Raw genomic sequence first — 18,150 nt, 5'->3', positions numbered from 1 at the left:
GTTAATATATTTCGTCTCGTTAAATTATTTCACTCCTCCAGGTCATGTATAAAGTCTAGGCTTACATTATATCACGTGTATATGTTTTATATACAGTACGTGTATTTGTTATGTACAGATAGGTTTCTGTTTTCAAACTCAGCTTCTCATTAATAAACGCCATCAGATAGTCATAACACTTCTACTGTTACTATTGATACCTTACACTTCTGCACAGCATCAAACCAAGAAGCTCTAACTTCTACCTTCTATACTCTGCTTCTGTGTGCAACTGAAGATTTACGACGTCAGCTCGGGCATCGCAGTCTGTGATTGCGACGTGCCGGCTCGTTTTACGGCAGGTCGCAGTCTGAAGTTCAAAAAGAGAGCATAACAACAACACAGACATGAGTGTGACTTTCAGCAGTCAGTGATGAATAAAGTGATGATCATAGACGATCGCAACACAGGATCTTAGCAGAGAAAATGGTAAGTACTCCCTCCTTCACTTTAACACAGTCTGACGTGATTTTATTTCGTTTATTAAGTCCTTTAAATGTAGCATTAACACATGCTAACTGTTAGTGACTTTCAGTCCTGTTACTGACTGTCTCAACTAATCATTCGTGTTTGTAGATATTAGACATATAAATACAATATGTTTAAATGTTTATTTATATTTCATCTTCACAATATAAAACAGAGCCTCAAGTGAAACTTTTGCAATCTGGACATGAGTTAATATTGTCTGCCTCTGTAAATTGTGATATATGATTATGATACATGCAATCAATGCTGTGGATGAGAAATAGTCTGTATGTAAGGGATGTGTGGTTGCATTAAATAATGCAGATTGCCTCTTGATTAATGCAGATTGCACAATCAAGGGTTATTGTTTTGTGTGTTTCAGGCTAGTACCATGGTGGCCGTGGGTCTTACCCTGGCAGCGGCAGGGTTTGCAGGTACGATCCCAGCTAAATATGAGAAATCTGCACAGGAACATTTACATCCATTGGTTAATGAAGCCTGATTGTTTCCATTTTACAGGTCGCTACGCAATGCAAGCTATGAAACACATGGAGCCACAAGTGAAACTAGCTCTGGAGGCATCCAAATCGGCACGTTATATTCCTCTTATCATGTAATCCATACTTTATATAAAAATAACTCATACTATTGCATTTTAAGAAATGCTAATTATATATGTGTGACAGGCTTTTGGTAGCGGATACTACAGAGGTGGTTTTGAACCGAAGATGACCAGGAGAGAAGCTTCCCTTATTCTTGGCATCAGGTCTGTTTTCACAAATTATGTATTTGTCAATGAGAAAAAATATCTTGTTTACACTATAACTGCTCATTTTAAGTTTATATGTTAGTACAAAATAATATGCGTATTTAAACACATAGTTAATACATTATAATCACTGTGTTCCCAGAGGACAAGTGTTTTAATATATAATGAAATACAGATAATTTATTAAAAAAAATGTAGATCCCTATTCCTGCTTTCCACCCTGTTAATATGTATTTTGTTTCACAGAAATTTCCAACCTGTTCTGAATTTAAAGGGATATCTATTAACCCTGACCCAACGCAGACCTACAGCTGTTTATTTTACACCAACTTCATTGCTTCCAGTTAGATTCCACCCTGTTACACAATACACAATATATTACAGTGTAGTCGTTATTCTTTTTCAACCGTGATTCTACGTTTCATAAATGTAAAAACTTGCTAAATTTTACTTTACGTTGTTTATATTTCCACCATGTTATGTTCCGTCCTGTTACACAACACTCCCTAACACTGTGTCTACACCGGACGCAACAGCTAAAGTCTGTCTACACTGGACATGACAAAGCGACTGTTAAAAATCATTAGAACTTTGTGTCAGTACATCATCATACGTCTAGTGTAAACATATGTCCAGTGTAGACAGCATCACTGATTATAAAGTATTCTATTTCAATTTGTTGTGCCGCGCTGCTTGCATCCAGCATAGACACTGTTTAAAATATATTACTGTGAGCTTGATGGGTTTTTTTTTTTCAACCCTGTTGTTCCACATTATAAAATCTGCTTAATATATTTTACATCACTTATATTTGCACGTTAGGTTCCAATCTGTTACATAACACTATAAAATATATTACAGCGTAGTTGGTTTTATTGTAATCAGGGAATATTGTAAATTTCATCCTGTTACACAAAAGCATATATTAAGCTGTAGTTAATCTTAATAGCAGAAATTAATTTGTAATCAAGAAATATGTCCAACTTTTGAAGTAGAAATTTTAAAACCTGTTATTCCACATTTAATAATTTATATTGAAAATCAGTTTAATTTTAATTAATATTATTTACATTTCCATCATGTTAGTTTCCGTCCTGTTACACAACAGTGTATATAACAGTGTAGTTGTTTTCAACAACAGCCAATGTATCGTTTTTAAGGAATATGTATACCTGTCAAAGAAGAAATATGTTTCTTCAACCCGGTTATTCCACTTTTTATGATTTATTTCTAAAATATGCATAATCTTAATTTACGTCATGTACATTTCCAATATTTTAAAGAGTAGCTGTTTTTAATAACGGTCATTCATTTATAATCAGATATACACAACTGATGTGGTGGAAATTTGAGTATTCATCCCTGAGACACCATATTTATAAATTTCCAAAACATTTTCACTGTTAAGTGTTGTTTAAGGTTCCATCCTGTTACACAAAAATGTAGAATATTGTATTATATTTTATAATGACGTAATTTGTAATGTACATCTGACAAAGTAGAAATTTGTGTTTTTCAACCGTTACTTAACATTTAATTTATTTCAAAAATCTGCTTATTATTACTTTATATCTTAACATTTCCACCAAGTTTAGTTCCACCACTACACAACAGTTTAGAATATAGTAGTGTGGTTGTTATTAGTAATGCTCATTAAATTGAAGTCAGAGAATACGTACAGTTGCAATTTGAGTGTTTGTTTGTTTTTTCAACCCTGTTACACAATTTATTTTCTAAAATATGCTTGGCCATTCACATAAAATGCTGTTTTTTTGTCCTGTTTATTATAAGAGTATGTTGCAGTTGTTTGTCCTGAACTATAAAAATATTGACAGCCAATCAGAATCCACCTGATTTAAAGAGATTGAGCATTTAAAGCAGCAGATGACATAAATGCAGCACATTCTTATAATAATGTTATCATGCACTGGTGTGGATACTGATAGTTATCTTTATAGTTTTTGTTCTTAGTGTAAGCAGGCCTTTATTGTTATAGCTGTGGAGTTTACTATTCTAGGATTTACTGGACCTCTATAGTCATCATCATTGGTGTGAACGGGCCCTTAATCTGCTTTCTGAGTCAGAAGCACATTAATAAACCCAATCCAAATGATAGTATAATAGAAGGGACTGTACAGAGTTTGACCCATGTGAATTTCATTCTTTCCTTTAGTCCTACTGCTAACAAAAACAAGATCAGAGAGGCACACAGAAAACTGATGATTTTAAACCATCCTGACCGAGGTGAGACTCATAGGTGTGTTTCATAAAATGCAAAAGCTACAAAACTCATCAGGACTTGAATTCCTCTGAGCTGTCAGTGTTATTTGTGTTTCCTCGGCAGGCGGATCCCCATATCTGGCAGCAAAAATCAACGAGGCTAAAGATTTACTTGATGGACAGATGAAGAAATAGATTGTCATCGAATGTTTGATCAAGCCCTGTCTGATGCACTTGAATTCTCACGTGATCATTAAACAACATCTTGTCATCTAGATATCATCTCCTTTTGTATGCAAATAAATCAATTTACACACCACAGCTAATTGTGCTCCGTATTAGATTCAGTACCTTTTATAACAGTGTGAACAGCAAAAATCACATTTAATCTGAATTCAGTTCCAATTTTAGTTTATTGTTATTATTTGTGAAATGTCGTAGAAATTTCTAAAAGAAAACTTTTTCAAAGTAATTCCTACACCTACTTTTTTCTTTTTGGTCAAATTCGCTGTGAAAATTCACCAAATAACGTTAAAAGTGTATTGTTAAAAGTATTCAGGAACCTTGTTTTGACAGAAAAGACAAAACAAAACAAGAGATGCACCAACTTTGAAAGGCTGGCTGGAAGATCAAATGTTTATTTATGAACTACCTGCATACAAAACATATTGCACATCAAACAACCAGAATGATCTTTAAAAAAAAACCATAAGGACTAACGAACGTAGTTTACAGAACAGAACATCTGGAAATTGATCTTTCAGTAGTCCAAATTTGTAATCTGCGCGCTAAGAATTTCAGGCAGTTTAGTGTTAAAAACCACTGCGTCGTTAATTTTAAATACTGTACATTTAAAAATAAATAAACCAAAAAAAAAAACCTCCTTTAGCGAAACTGTCTCGGTTGCCACCATTACAACAACACAACAGACAAAGGATGAAACCCAATCAATCGTTCAGGAAGTGTTGTACATACAGCATTTAAAATAGACAATTAGCAGACCAGTTTCCAGACTAACATTATTCTAAAGTTCAAGAAATGACTATTCAGTGCAAAACGTCCTCTTTTTCCCATAACCCCTCGTGAAGAAGTGGTTGCATATTAAAACGTAACAAAAAGCAGCTAAGGATGTCTGGGAGTCTTTCCATATTCAGACAAATTTTTGCTGTTTTTTTTTTCTCGGTTTGTTTGCTCTATAGCCAGCCAACATAATGTTGAAACTACGCTCTGAAGGCACAACATCTGATCAGAAACAGGTGTGACAAGTTTTTTTTTTTTATTTGTCTCAATTTTTTTTTTTAAATTGTAATTATCTGTTCCATAGTGAAGGAACTGAAAAGTGCAATCGAGAATGTGGAAGTCTGTATGTCTATCTTTGGCAAGCTTGTACAAGCACTATTGTAAAATCGTAAAGGTTATGAGTTTGGAGAAAGAAACCGAACAGATTAGGAGACTCCGTTGACGACGGCTGGCTTGGCTTTGGGTGTCTTCTCGGTGGAGGCTTGTGGCGTTTTGCTCTGATCGTCCACTTTGGTGGGGCCATTGCTCACGGCTTCAGCCGGGCTGTGCTCCGATATGAAGTCCACTTGACCCTGTGGACGACAGAAAACGGGTGCGATTAAAAGCCAAGCTCTTCACTTAGCTTTCATCTAAATACGCCAACTTGACCAATGAGTTTCAATGAATAGTCTAGTTGTTTGTGGTGATTTCTGAATAAGTCAATATAACTTTAGAGATGCACCAATATAAAAAAAATATAATAACATTTAAGGCAACATTATAGTAGATAATAAGTGATATTATATAACTAAACCTCTTTGTTTAAATCTAATAAAACAAATGGTTTGTAGCCTATATTCTATTAAAATCTATTATTTCTAATTTAATACAATCGTTTTAGATTAGTTCTTACTTTTTATATTTTCCATTTTGACCGCTTTTGACAATTGTTTGTCGTCATTTTAGAGTTTTTTTTATGTCTATATAGTTTTTATTATTATTATTTTATTGTAATTATTAATTTAATTTTAGTACATTTCGTTGACAAAATGAAAATGAGAAATGTCTTAGCAATTCTCTAAATTTTAACCAAGATTGGTGTTGTTGACTATAATAACCCTGATCACAACATGGTAATGCACTGCACAAAAAATATATTTAAAAAAATTCATTTTGAAATCTGCTATAAAAAAAATAAAAAAAATAAATATATGATTTGTAAAATAGTATGTCGTTGTAATAATTTCCTGCGAATAAACAGAAACGATTAAATATCCCTTATCGTCCATAAACTATCTAAATAAATAACTATGAACATGAATTAATATATATATATCAATTTTGTGTGTTTATAGTTATGATTAAACATCGTAAATATTGTGCACCCCTGTTCTTTAATTTAAAACTAATCACAGAGATGTATAAAAGAAGAAATATGGAGTCACCATGTCCTTTTTGTTCTTCCTCAAATCTCTTGGGTTTCTCTGTCTGCTCTCAGATTCAGCTCGTGATATGTAGTCAGCCACAGTAACTACAAGAGATGTCCATGATTTCATTAGAAGAAAGAACATTTTGAAAAAATAGTTTTATTCTAAAATGAGAGTGAAATATCTTTGTGTGAAGAACAGACCACATGTTAAATACTAATACTGTTCCTCTACCAGAGCTCCCAAATCTAGCCTTTCGTAACTGGCTGCTAAAAAAAAAAACTAAAACAGTGAAGTTTGGGGGGAAAAAAGCTTTCTCTGTTCAGGGTTTGGAACGACATGTCGGTGAGTAAATAACAGAATCTTTTGAGGTAACATACCTACATGCATTTACTGTACATACTCCATGCAAATTAACACCTACTGCATTAAAATAAACGTTTTATATGCAATTGTGTAAAAAAAGAAAACCGTTTTAATTCATACATTCCAGATGAACATCACTTTTAGATGTTTTTTCACCAAACACAGCAAGGAGATTGTTAAATGAATTCATCTGACATCAGTGGATCAACCGTAATGTTATAAAGCTACGTGAATACAGCAGCACCATACGCAGATTTTACATGGTTTACGCCTTGAACTGAACATAAACAACGTATCCGTGTACGATTGTTTACATATGTGATACTCTCCAAATTAGTGCTATAGGTTGATGCGGATGAGATGAATTGTTGAGTTATTAATGACATTAACTTTCATGTCATTTATGCTTTTCACTTCGGTCACATCACATTTGGTAAGTCAGCATAGTTTGTCAGTAGCAGATTGAGATGTAAGTATCTTCGTGCAGTTCAACAGTAGGCAGTGTGGTAGAGTCTGTTGAATAGTTATTTAATGCTACACTGTCACCTAGTTGATGAGACTCAATGCTATAAAGTAAATAATGTCCCCGTCTTTTACTCTCACTATAATATACACGAAGAATATCGGCCATTATCGGTATCGATATCGGCCCCCAAAACCCATATCGGTCTGGCTCTACCTATAACTTTCTTTATTTGCCCCAGGCTGTTGATATCTGGCACGTTTGACTGATCATGTGGGTTTAGTTTGAAGTCCTGATGTTATTCCAGGTGATCAGTGCCATGCAGTTTGGACTAACACTCGCTTGAACACAAACCCAGTGTTAATTCATACCGGTACCTGGCTGCCTCTCCTCAGGAGGCTGGAAACGGCGTCGGCGGCTACGATTGCGCCGCTGTGGTTTAGCTTCAGCATCATCTACAAGAGACCGGTGGAAAGCCTGACCTTAGACACTGACAGCCGTTTTGGAAAAAGCCATTCGAGCTGGTCGCGGTTTGTGGAATTTCTCTCAAAGTTAAGTCAAAAATCTAAAGATCTATGAAAATATTTATCTGCAACTATATATTAGGGCTGGGCAATTTTTCTGATTTTATCAAATTAATATGAATGTAATGTTTTGCTACAATACATTTTTTTTAAATCAAGCAATCTTGATAATGATTAGAAATATTACCAAACGTTAAAAATAGACACTTTCATAATAGTCCGATGATAACCGTAAAGAGAAAAGCATGATCCGAACGCATGTCGGCGCACATGATTAGCCGCTCACGTGTGAAGCACTCGTACCGCTAGGTGCCATTCACACAGAATGCACGCTTTTGTGTTGATAAAGATGAGACACAGGTGTAGGAAAAACATGCAACTGTTTTAACTTGAGTGCAGTGTTTTTAGAAAGCCGTTTAATGCATGAGACGCTGCAAGAGATGCGAGCGACATGTCCATGTTTACACAGAAAAAAAAACAATGGAAAAGCAGCGCAAGCTAAAAAAAAAAAAAAAACTTAAAGAACTACTACTTTAAGTCTCATATTGCATCATGGTGACGGGCTGAAAACTGCTGTTCGTTGGTTTTACCGAACATTTATAGCTGATAATAGTCTACTGGAGTTCATACCTACAGTCATTTTGAATTAGAGCACTTTCCTCGTATTATTTCTAAACATATAATATGTATAAGGCAAGTTAATAAGACGAGATGTAGTTGTAGTTCATGCATCTTTTCTCCAAAGACGCTTAAATTATTTGTTTTACATTTACATCATGTTGACAACTTCATGTGTGCTGCACTTGAAACAGAAATTTGTTATGACATATCGCCCAGCCCTATATTTTGTGCAATCATTGTAAAAATAATTCTCTTTTTTATTATTATAATTTTTTTTGATGAATAGAAAGTCGCTTGTGTTATGATGAAAGGAGAGTATGTGTTCCTGCAGAATATTCTACCTCTTCGCTGTTGACACTATTTAAGTAGATTGTACATTTTTTCTGTAATATTTATAATTTGATGATTTTAAATTAACCTGAAACAGCTCCAATCTGTGTACTGTATCAGTTTCTAGACTTTATTTCAGACAGTGAGAGTCCTGCAGCTCACCGAGGCCGTTCTCGCTGAGGGAGGCGTTGTCGGACTCGCTCATGCCGTCCATGACTGTGCTGTCTTCATCTGTGCGGCGACGACGGGAGCGTCTGCGGCGATTGGTGTTCATCTGGGAGTCACTGGCATCCGTGTCTGCCGTCTGATCCGTCTCGGTGTTGTCCAGCAGACTGTACGGGTTTATATCTGGATCCTTCAGGACTGACATCAAAGACAAGAACTACAATAAGTATTTACTGGAAATGCAACATGCAAGAACAAAAAAAAACAAACAATTATAATAATACAGAGCAACTACAACATGTTTTTAAAGTGCTTCCCTGTGTAAAACTTTTATATATTTTTTTTTTTTACATTTCGTAAATGTGATTTTAAAATACAGATGCTATCAAATACTAAATACATTTCATTTTGATGAAATTACTTTATTTGATAAAAATGCCTACATATAAAATACTGCTTTGAAACAATGAAATATATGATATACTCATCCAATATAAACAGACAAATATAATCATTACAGACCCCCATACATCACGTGGGAGAAAAATACACAAGGTTATCGTGGCTATAAATTAAGAATTTGTTCTCTTAACTTATCAATATCTAGAAACATTTTATATTAACATGTTTCTTCAAGTTTGTAAAATTGTTACCACAACATAACTTCATGTTCACAAAATCATGACCATGTTGTACTATTTTAAGAGCCACTATTTAACTAAAACGAGGGAATACATTTTTAAAGCATGGCCATAAGTCATATTTTTTTCTTCTCCATAAAACATAAATCTAGCGGCTTATTAGTTCTACGATGCCAAAAATGCAGACGTAAAGTCTTTAATACAACCCTGTAAAACATTTGTATTTTTTACCTTAAAGAAAATATATTACTATAGTACAGTAAATACTATAGTGAAATAGTACAGTCTCAATCATTTTTAAATATCACACATTTTTTTCATTCATGTTTTAATTTAACCACTTAACCTTTCTTGCGCTAAAAAGAAGCCAAAGATTTACAAATTCATTTGATTACCACTGATTTCGATGATCCATCGGTATTGACTTGTGAAGCAGAATTTAAAGAAATAAAACAATTCAATTTCTCAAACAATTATAGTTTCATATTGCATTTAAATCAGTAAATTATTAAATTGTTTAAATAGATCCTTTGATTAGACATGGTCTCTTGATTGTCAGAATTTAACAAAACCATTAAAATAGAGTGCAGAAAAAATAAACAGAGACCGCAGGACTTTGGAGGAAACTAACATGGAATCTGGGACAAAATAAAACTGATCTCATAAACCGTGAATAAACCGTGTTCCTGATAACGGCTGAAGGGAGCCAGGATACCTGAGCTAATGGAGCCTCTTCCTGAGCCGCGTCCTCTGCCCCCGGGTCCTCCACGTCCCCGTCCCCGGCCCTCTCCCAGTCTCCTCCTGCTGTCCCTCTGCTGTCTGGGGTTACGCTCGGGCTCCTCTCCTGCCATGGACCAGTCGCTCAGCTCTTCCTTGCGCTCAGAGTCAGTCTCAGAGGCGTAAGAGTGCTCGGAGTTAGTGCCTGCGCAGGAATAATGTTTCATATACATTAGTGGTCAACCGATATATCGGCCGATATTTTAGCCTACATTTTTTAATTATCGGCAAAATACTTTATCCTGATTGGCTGATATGTCATAAACAGATGTGTCATAATGTGGAAGAATGTTTAGGGCAATTTTTAAAAGGAATTGCAAATTGTATTTTGCATATGTGGACACATAAATTGTGACACAACCCTTATGCAAATCTTGCATTAGCGTTTGCATTTTTGCTTTGTGACTGGCAAATTTCAACTGAAAAAGTCTATTTCTAATAAACCCTATTTCTCATGTGAGTTATGAGTCTTTCATATTTAAATAGAAACATTAATTACCACATCTGCTCTTTCACTCTCTGCATCGTGCATGTAACCTGCCAAAACTTGGAAGTGACGTCCCTCATAGACGACCATACCGAGTGGTTTGAACAATGGAATTAATCAGTCAATATTCACCATTACTGCGTTATATTATTTATATCGCTTTCCGTGTAGACAGACATGGGAAATACAGTTCCAAATGGACTTTTCAATTTAATTTGGATCTTGTCACAAATTATGCATCCACATTTGGCAAACCCAATGTACAGTTTGCAATATTTTTTTTATTATTATTATTCTCAGAGATTCACCCAAAGTCAGAGATCTGAAACCAGAAGCCCTACCGTAGCCGGATGTGTACCCGGGCCCCCGGCGGCCGCGGCCCCTGTTGGTGTAGGAGCGGTTGATATGGGTGGTGGATGTGCTCTCTTCAGTGGCGTAGCTCTTGTCCTTATCGGCGGGTCGGTTTGGGACGGGCCTGTAGCCCACCCCGATCTGACGCAGCTGCTCGTCAATCTGCAGGCGCTCCAGCCGCAGCTGTTCCACCTCCTGCGCAACACAAACAAGCGCTTGAGTTTCTCAAACAGATCGGCTGCCTTCCAGCTCCACGGCTGATACTGATACTCACGTTTAGGTAAGCAATATGGTACTCCAGTAGGACCTGTACATTGCTGATACTCTCCTTGGTACCAACAAATGTAAATGGCACCATTCCCTATTAAACAAAAAAGAATAAAATGCATTATTGGATATGTGTATATTTATATATAATTTTATTTGTGCTAATTTCAGGTGTCTTACTTCCTGCCGAGGGAGTTTGTTGTCATTGTCGCCCTCGATGCGCACTCTCACTGCGCCAGATTTATCCACTATCTCCTGAATAACCTTGCCATTTTTTCCGATAACCTTCCCTAGAAAGAGAAAATGTGACAAATGATATGTTAACGCCATTTTGTTGGGTAAAGTCAATTGGATATTAAAAATGTAATCCAAACATTATTTTAAAGCTTTTGTGTAAATATTTCACAGTCTCTAACAAAATGACCACTTTCCCGCCTCATATCGTAACTTTTGCGAATTAACTCCTGTTGCAAATAAAATGTATTTAGACAATTTAAATTAGACTTATTTTAGAAATGTAAACTTTAAAATAGACTTAAATTACGATTCTGCTTTGGCAACTAACTGAAATAGGTTTTTTCAAATATTTCAACTGATAATATACAAATAAATGAATGGCTAAAGAAACAAAAATCTAAAACAATAATAATATGTTTTATAATAATAATAATAAAAAGCTGTCAAGTTTTAGGTTTTTTTTTTTTACCTGTTCAAAAAAATAAAAAATAAATAAAAGGTCATAAAAATATAGCTGCAATAAAGCAAAATATAAATATCATGTGAAAAACTTTTAAAAACATTTTTTTTTTTTTTTTTGAAGTAACTAAACCTTAAATAAATAAAAAATTAATGCAAAAAATAAAACAACAAATAATAATAATGATAATAATGATTAAGTAAATAAATATAATATGAAAGATTTTACTAATAAAAAAAATAAGAATAAAAAGTAGAAATTTTGCATTGGCAACTAATTGAAATAGGTTTGTTGGAATATTAAAATGACTTAACTTGAAATAAAAATTAATTAATGCCCCCCCCCCCCCAAAAAAAAAACATAAATTTGCTTAAATAAACCTCAAATTAAAATGAAAACTGAAATATAAGATAAAAGCTAACTAAAAGTAAATAATGCTAAAATATGCTAAACCTTTACATTTGACTTTATACAATCTGTTTCTAAATGAATAAATACATACCAACAAGATTGCGAGGAATCTGCACCGAATCTTCCAGAAACTCCAGATAATTCCTTGCTTTCTGCACGGCCTCAGCACTCTGCAATGAACATTGAAAAACAAACGGTATCAGTTACAGAGAAGCTGTATAATTTAACATCAGTGTGCACCGGAAGCGGACGCACCTCTCCGTACACCCGGAAGGTCCCCGTCTCCTCGTCCAGCTCGATGGCTGTGACTCCCGGCACTTTTCTGGCCTGCTGAATGTTACTGCCGTGGCTTCCGATGGCCAGACCCATGAGGTCCTCTCTCACAGTGAACTCGTCCTGAAACGCCGAGGCCAGCTGCTTCGTACTCTACAAACACAGAGGTTTCCACCTGGTTAATACTCTGTGAGCTGCACACGTCCCACTTTAACACTAAAGAGCGGACTCACCTCCAGATGTTTGGTGGCCTCCTGGTTCCTGGACATGAGCAGGAGTTTGGTGCGGATGCTGCGTAAGTGCATGTCACTCAGCAGGGAGACGCGCTTGACGGTGGATTCGTTCATGGACTGGTGGTGTTGGGGAACATCATGTTGATCAAGACTTTGTCATGTGTAAACCTACTCTCAGAAGAGCCGAGGTTAACTGTGACTCACCAGTACAGTCAGCTCACTCTGCTCCGGGCTGTAAACGATCCGAATGGCTCCGACCGCCTTTTTGAAATCCTTGTGGGCTTGTTCGTTCTCACATCTAACACGGGCAAAGAAGAAATGAGCTCATGGTTTAAACCTAAACTGATGCAAACTACTGAATTATAACTATGGCGTAATTTGCAACAAGATCAAATAGGAAAAATCATTATATATATATATATATATATATATATACACAAATGTATTTTTTATTTTTGCAATAGATAATTATGCACATTTCACACCCAAATTAGCAATTGTTTTGAAGACATTTAGTGTTTTGCTCATTCTTGGTGGAGATACTCATTACTGCAACATTACGGTCATTTTTTTTTTTTTTTTTTTTTTTTGTAATGTTAAGTGTGGATCAGGAAATGATCTCACTGCTGAGGTCATCAGGAAATGACCTCACCCACAAGGCTATGGAATAGCCATTTTTTAATGGATGCAAGTAGAAAATCATACAAAAATTTTATAAAATATTATAATAAGAAAAATGCTTCTAAGAAATCCATTTTTTTTTTCAATTTATTATCTAATACATTTATGATCAAATCCTTTTTAAATGTGTGAAATTGTGAGTAAATTATACTTGTGTGTGTGTGTTTTTAAATACAAAAATATGGAAAAGTTAATAAAATACAGAAAACAATATATATATGATCAGTACTATATTTATTTTTTATTTTTATTAACTTTTTTTTAGAAAGACTTGAAAACAAATGAAAAAAAAAACTAAAACTTAAGTACAAATAAATTTCACCTAAATGTAAACTTTGTATTTACAAATTCAAATATATTTCTTTATGAACTTTTTATATAAAAAAAATATTTGACATTACTTTTATATTTGTATTTATCTGTAATATATCGTATTACCTTAAAAACAAACTAAACCATTTTAGCCGCTAATCCAAAACATCAATAAAAACACAATTTAAATAAATTAACTAAAAACACCAAATACAAGTGCCAGCCTCTATTCGGTTTAGATATTAATAGAGAAGCAGTTACTTATTTTCATTGCCATGTCAGCATCCAAGGCTATCCTCTAACGAGAACTGAGTTTTTGTTTAGATATTATATAAATGCAACATATAAATATGTTATACAATATAATATACATATAAATGGTAAACATTACCATCCCAGGATGCACCTCATTAAGCATGATTTAACATACTGAGGCCTGTACTCACGCTGCTCTGAGATCATCCGGCACAGGAACGCTGCACTTAAAGAATGTGTTCTCTGTCACAGCTTTATTGCGGTTGACCGGGCGGAGACGCTCGAACGTTACGATCTCGTTGTAGGTTGCGTCACACGCCGCATACTCGATAACATAGAACTGCAGGAAACAAAAGTGAAAGTGAACTCGGAGCTCTTCTGAAGAAATAGAAAGTTTAGGTGCGTCACACTCACGTCTCCTTTCATCATGCGCACTTTAGCCAGCCACCAGCCGCAGGGTTCCTGCTCGTTCGCTCGCGACAAAATCTGAACACAGAGCTACGTTTAGAGCTTCTTGCAGTAGTAGCATATTCTTATTTAATGCCACGTCATTATCTTATGCTATTTTCATGGCAAAAACAAATTTAAAAAATACAAGTACAACAAATACAATAAAACCTTTTTCTTCTTTATATTAAGACTTTTTCTTGCGAAATTATACTAAATAACTCTTTAAGTGAGTTCACTTTATTAAAACAAGCTTCTAGCTGAGAAAGGCTGTGTAATACTCCTAATATAAAGGTATATTTCACTTCACCCCCATGTCAGCCTCTTAGGCTATTTTCATGTATACAAGTATAACAAATACAATAAAAGGTATATTTCACTTCACCTCCACTTCTTCTCCTTCGGTGATCTCCTTCTTGCCATCGGCGGGAGGTGGTAAGCGCACATCGCTGAAGGGAACTTGTCTTTCAGGTTGCCAGCTGAGAAAATCAATTTGATATAATGATGCTCGGCGACCAAAGCTCGTTTCAAAGGCATTCATGTCATGATTGGAAACTATTAGCTTCTACTCACTTATTTTCGAACGAAACGGAGAGTGAGTCGTCGTGAACATCTTTGACAAAGCCCTGGAATAACGAGATGCAGTGTTAGTTATTGAAATGAATGTGAAGAAGTACATCAACTGATAAAAGTATTTGTTTAAAAAAAGAACGTTTTGGTAGAAATGGAATACACTGATGTTATCGTTATTATACAAGTTGCGAATTTGATGCGCTATCATCGTTAACTAAAACTATTACGATTATCATGAATCTAAACAACGCTGAAATTGAATGAAAGTATCAATATTAGTCATAAATATAATAAACACATTAATAAAAGCTTCATCATGCGTGAGTGAGAATTCAAAATTTTCTAAATTTACTCTACATACTAGGCCTGTCGCAATAATCAATATATCAAATTATCGCGCAATATATGTACATGACCTCAATAATTTTTGGTGACCAAATATATTGCCTTTTATATTTTCTTGAAAATTAGCCACCATGTTTTTTACATTCCATTTGCACCAGTGTCTTTTGCAGCTTATTGTATATAACGTGAGGTGCTAGTTCAAATGTAAAAAATGCTTCTAAAAAAAATTTTCATCTCCATACAATTGCCACTTTTTGTTAGAAAATGTTTATTTACTATTTGATCAAGTTTTTTTAAGGCATCTAATATTTTGATACTCCTTGATCAAAATATTCTTACAAATTTAAAGTTTGATGTCATTTGGAAAGTGTGTGGGCCTTCTTGCATTATTTTGCTGTTACATTATGATTATATATTCAGTGGCACATAATCGTCTTTAAAATTACAATAATATCGCTTAGCGCAATTATTTCTGGGGTTATATATCGCACAACAAATTGTGACAGGCCTAAATACTACATTTTCTGTGAAAACAGTGTTAGCTAAAACTATAAAAACATTTTTGTTAATTGAAATAAAACTAAAATGTACTTATTAGACAAATCTGAATGAAAATTATAGAAAAAATTAAGAAGTTTAGTTAATTTTTTTTTACTTAAATTAATCTTACAAAAGTATACTGAAAGCCAATTCGAAATATCAATAAAAGCAATGGTAATATTTAAATAATACTAAAATAACCAAAAGTTACGAGATTAAAACAATTAAGCGCCACCGCCACATAATAAATGTTATAAAAATTGTATGCCTGGTTTCACAGACGGGGTTTAGACTAATCTAGAATTAGGATTTAATTCAATTAGGACATTTAAGTCAAATAAAATTAAATAAAAAAAACTTAATTTAGAAAAACCATTACTGGTGTGCATCTTGAGACAAAAAAAAAGATCAATCAATGCACTTTTCTTTCTTGTGAAACAGCTCAGATTTACAATTTAATCTAGAACTAGGCTTAATGAAACCGGGGAATAATATATAATGAAACATTTTTTTTAAATTATATACAATAACACTGTAGTCTTCTCTGTAAATATTGTTTTCCCAGCCAAATGCATAGAAGAACAAACAAATAATTTGACAATTATGAGCCAGCTTTTTTTAATGAATCCTTCATTAATATTAGTTTCAGACATATTTGTCAGCTGAAAAGCAATTAGTGTCAGTTTTTTTTTTTTTTTTTGTTCAGTGTGGGCAATGAAATATGTAATAAAATAAATAAATAAATAAACTGATATTTCTATACTAGGCGGTCAACTCTGACTCTCAATGGCAACTGGCTCCAAAATGGAAGCTGGTATCTCCTAAACCTGATCTCAAAATAGACCGGTGTTAAAATATCTGCTGCGCTGAATGACAGCTGCAGATGGAAAGTGAACAGCTGACGTGCCTCAGATGGAGATGGAATAATAACTTCAATTAGACTTTACACCAGGCACATGTGCTTATTAATATATAGCCTACTCTCTGTGTAGAAACCTATACATTCATGCATGATGTGTAAAGTAAAGCAAACTACAGACACTTGGAAATTTCTTAAGAGAATCCAAATCTGGTCTGTGAATACAAGATCTGATCATTTCTGACCACACCTTAAATTATGAATATGTGCTTCCTGGCATCGTTTTGCCTCAAACGAAACCACATAACTTACCAGTCTCACTTGTTCAACTAAACAGCTTGTTTTAATCATAAATGGTTCTGAGTAGGAAATAGGTTATTATAAGCTTCACTTTAGCCTAATGTTAGTAAAACCAACGAATATGACCGATAGCATGTTTGTAATGAACAACAAAGCACAAATACTGTTTTTTTTATTTTTATTCTAGTATTGGAGTATTATTCGCTTGTATCTAAACATTAATTGCGGTTCTGTTCAAATAAATCGTTAAAAAAACGACATAAGCGATCGAACCTGACTGAATAATAACATATAAATTACAACTTAACATTAGCAGATAAACAAAATGAAACCAAAAGTCGGTTATTATGACCTTGAAACTCGTTTTTCTCGTAATTCAAACCACTTTTATATTTCTAGTCGAGGTTATATAAACATTAGCACTGAATGAAGTCATGTTTTCGTATTTAAATATTACCTTAACACAGCAGCTAACCGGCTAACGGCTAACAGCCACAGAGTCGAGCACTAATTAAACGCGTCAAAAGTACATGATGTGGCTCGTTTTTTTATGTTTTGTTGAAGGTTTTATCATCCTTGCACTCTTAAGAGACACGTGCGTGTGTATAGTAAGACAGAATGGAGTAAAATCGTGTAGTTACCTTATAATAAGCTCCATTGGAGCCACGGACCTCCACCGTAAGTTCCTCCATGTTGAGCGCGGAGAGGATGCTGGGTAAAGTTCTAGAACCTTACTTGGCACAGCAGTGAACCTTGAGGGACTCCTTCATGCTACATACAGTACTTCTGCCTGAGATGATGTAGCCTATAGTAAAAAAAAGTATAAACAAACGTATTTAAACAGTACTAAGTAGTTTAGTACTTCCTTAACTCAAGTATAAATAGTTCTGTTGACTCTTAGTTTCACTACATTTTTAAATTGGTTCAAACTGCCTAAATTATTCATTTGATTTGTTTTGTGAATCACAAATCTGAATCAATGTAGAGTTATGGGTAATCCAAACAAAATACACTTAAACTATAGCCTGTATTTTGGATATAAATTAATTTGAAAATTTTTGTTATTATTTTCTTTCTTTTTTTAACAGCTTAAACATTATGGTCATTGTGAAATGCATATTAATTTTGTAATTTTCATTGAACACAAGAAAACAGTTCAGTATTTGTAATATTTATCAGACACAGTGTGTTAATAGGCTACAGTTGAAATCTACAATTTTAAAACTTGTTAATCAGTGACTAGAAAGTATATGATAACACTTGTCAAATTTATTTAATCTGAAAGAGCTAAATTAACAGTCACATTTCTT

The 18,150-nt window shown here is 34.2% G+C and overlaps 2 protein-coding genes across 3 annotated transcripts; one reads left to right on the top strand and one right to left on the bottom strand.

The window, feature by feature from the left end:
* Nucleotides 1–322: 322 nt before the first annotated feature.
* Nucleotides 323–4,208, top strand: dnajc19 (DnaJ (Hsp40) homolog, subfamily C, member 19). The gene is made up of 6 exons (XM_026197875.1): nucleotides 323–468; nucleotides 890–941; nucleotides 1,027–1,097; nucleotides 1,194–1,273; nucleotides 3,450–3,520; nucleotides 3,621–4,208. The coding sequence occupies exons 1-6, from the start codon at nucleotides 466–468 to the stop codon at nucleotides 3,689–3,691; spliced, it is 348 nt and encodes a 115-aa protein (XP_026053660.1). The 5' UTR covers nucleotides 323–465; the 3' UTR covers nucleotides 3,692–4,208.
* On the bottom strand, nucleotides 4,115–17,609 carry LOC113039780 (fragile X mental retardation syndrome-related protein 1). Of its 2 annotated transcripts, XM_026197873.1 has the most exons (17): nucleotides 17,482–17,609; nucleotides 14,797–14,849; nucleotides 14,609–14,702; nucleotides 14,191–14,262; nucleotides 13,968–14,116; nucleotides 12,733–12,826; nucleotides 12,529–12,645; nucleotides 12,278–12,448; nucleotides 12,114–12,192; nucleotides 11,095–11,204; nucleotides 10,922–11,008; nucleotides 10,638–10,842; nucleotides 9,748–9,954; nucleotides 8,389–8,589; nucleotides 7,129–7,206; nucleotides 5,941–6,026; nucleotides 4,115–5,088 (listed from the first exon to the last, which is right to left on the bottom strand). In XM_026197873.1, the coding sequence occupies exons 1-17, from the start codon at nucleotides 17,530–17,532 to the stop codon at nucleotides 4,942–4,944; spliced, it is 2,001 nt and encodes a 666-aa protein (XP_026053658.1). In that variant the 5' UTR covers nucleotides 17,533–17,609; the 3' UTR covers nucleotides 4,115–4,941. The 2 variants fall into 2 exon arrangements, with proteins under 2 accessions (XP_026053658.1, XP_026053659.1); XM_026197874.1 differs by lacking the exon at nucleotides 7,129–7,206.
* Nucleotides 17,610–18,150: the final 541 nt, after the last annotated feature.

Source organism: Carassius auratus, chromosome 22, assembly GCF_003368295.1.
Source record: "Carassius auratus strain Wakin chromosome 22, ASM336829v1, whole genome shotgun sequence".
NCBI classification, from domain to species: domain Eukaryota; kingdom Metazoa; phylum Chordata; class Actinopteri; order Cypriniformes; family Cyprinidae; genus Carassius; species Carassius auratus.
Note: the sequence above shows the minus strand (reverse complement) of the source record. Positions and strands in the feature narration are given on the sequence as shown.

What these genes read in the sequence shown, in the direction of transcription:
- dnajc19 (XM_026197875.1), top strand. An exon ending in CTCTGGAGGCATCCAAATCG is followed by an intron (nt 1,098 to 1,193) that starts GCACGTTATATT and finishes TATGTGTGACAG; the next exon opens with GCTTTTGGTAGCGGATACTA. An exon ending in TTTAAACCATCCTGACCGAG is followed by an intron (nt 3,521 to 3,620) that starts GTGAGACTCATA and finishes TTTCCTCGGCAG; the next exon opens with GCGGATCCCCATATCTGGCA.
- LOC113039780 (XM_026197873.1), bottom strand. Translation starts at nt 17,532, where the DNA reads ATGGAGGAACTTACGGTGGAGGTCCGTGGCTCCAATGGAGCTTATTAT. An exon ending in ACCATATTGCTTACCTAAAC is followed by an intron (nt 10,843 to 10,921) that starts GTGAGTATCAGT and finishes TGTGTTGCGCAG; the next exon opens with GAGGTGGAACAGCTGCGGCT. An exon ending in CGGGTACACATCCGGCTACG is followed by an intron (nt 9,955 to 10,637) that starts GTAGGGCTTCTG and finishes ATTCCTGCGCAG; the next exon opens with GCACTAACTCCGAGCACTCT.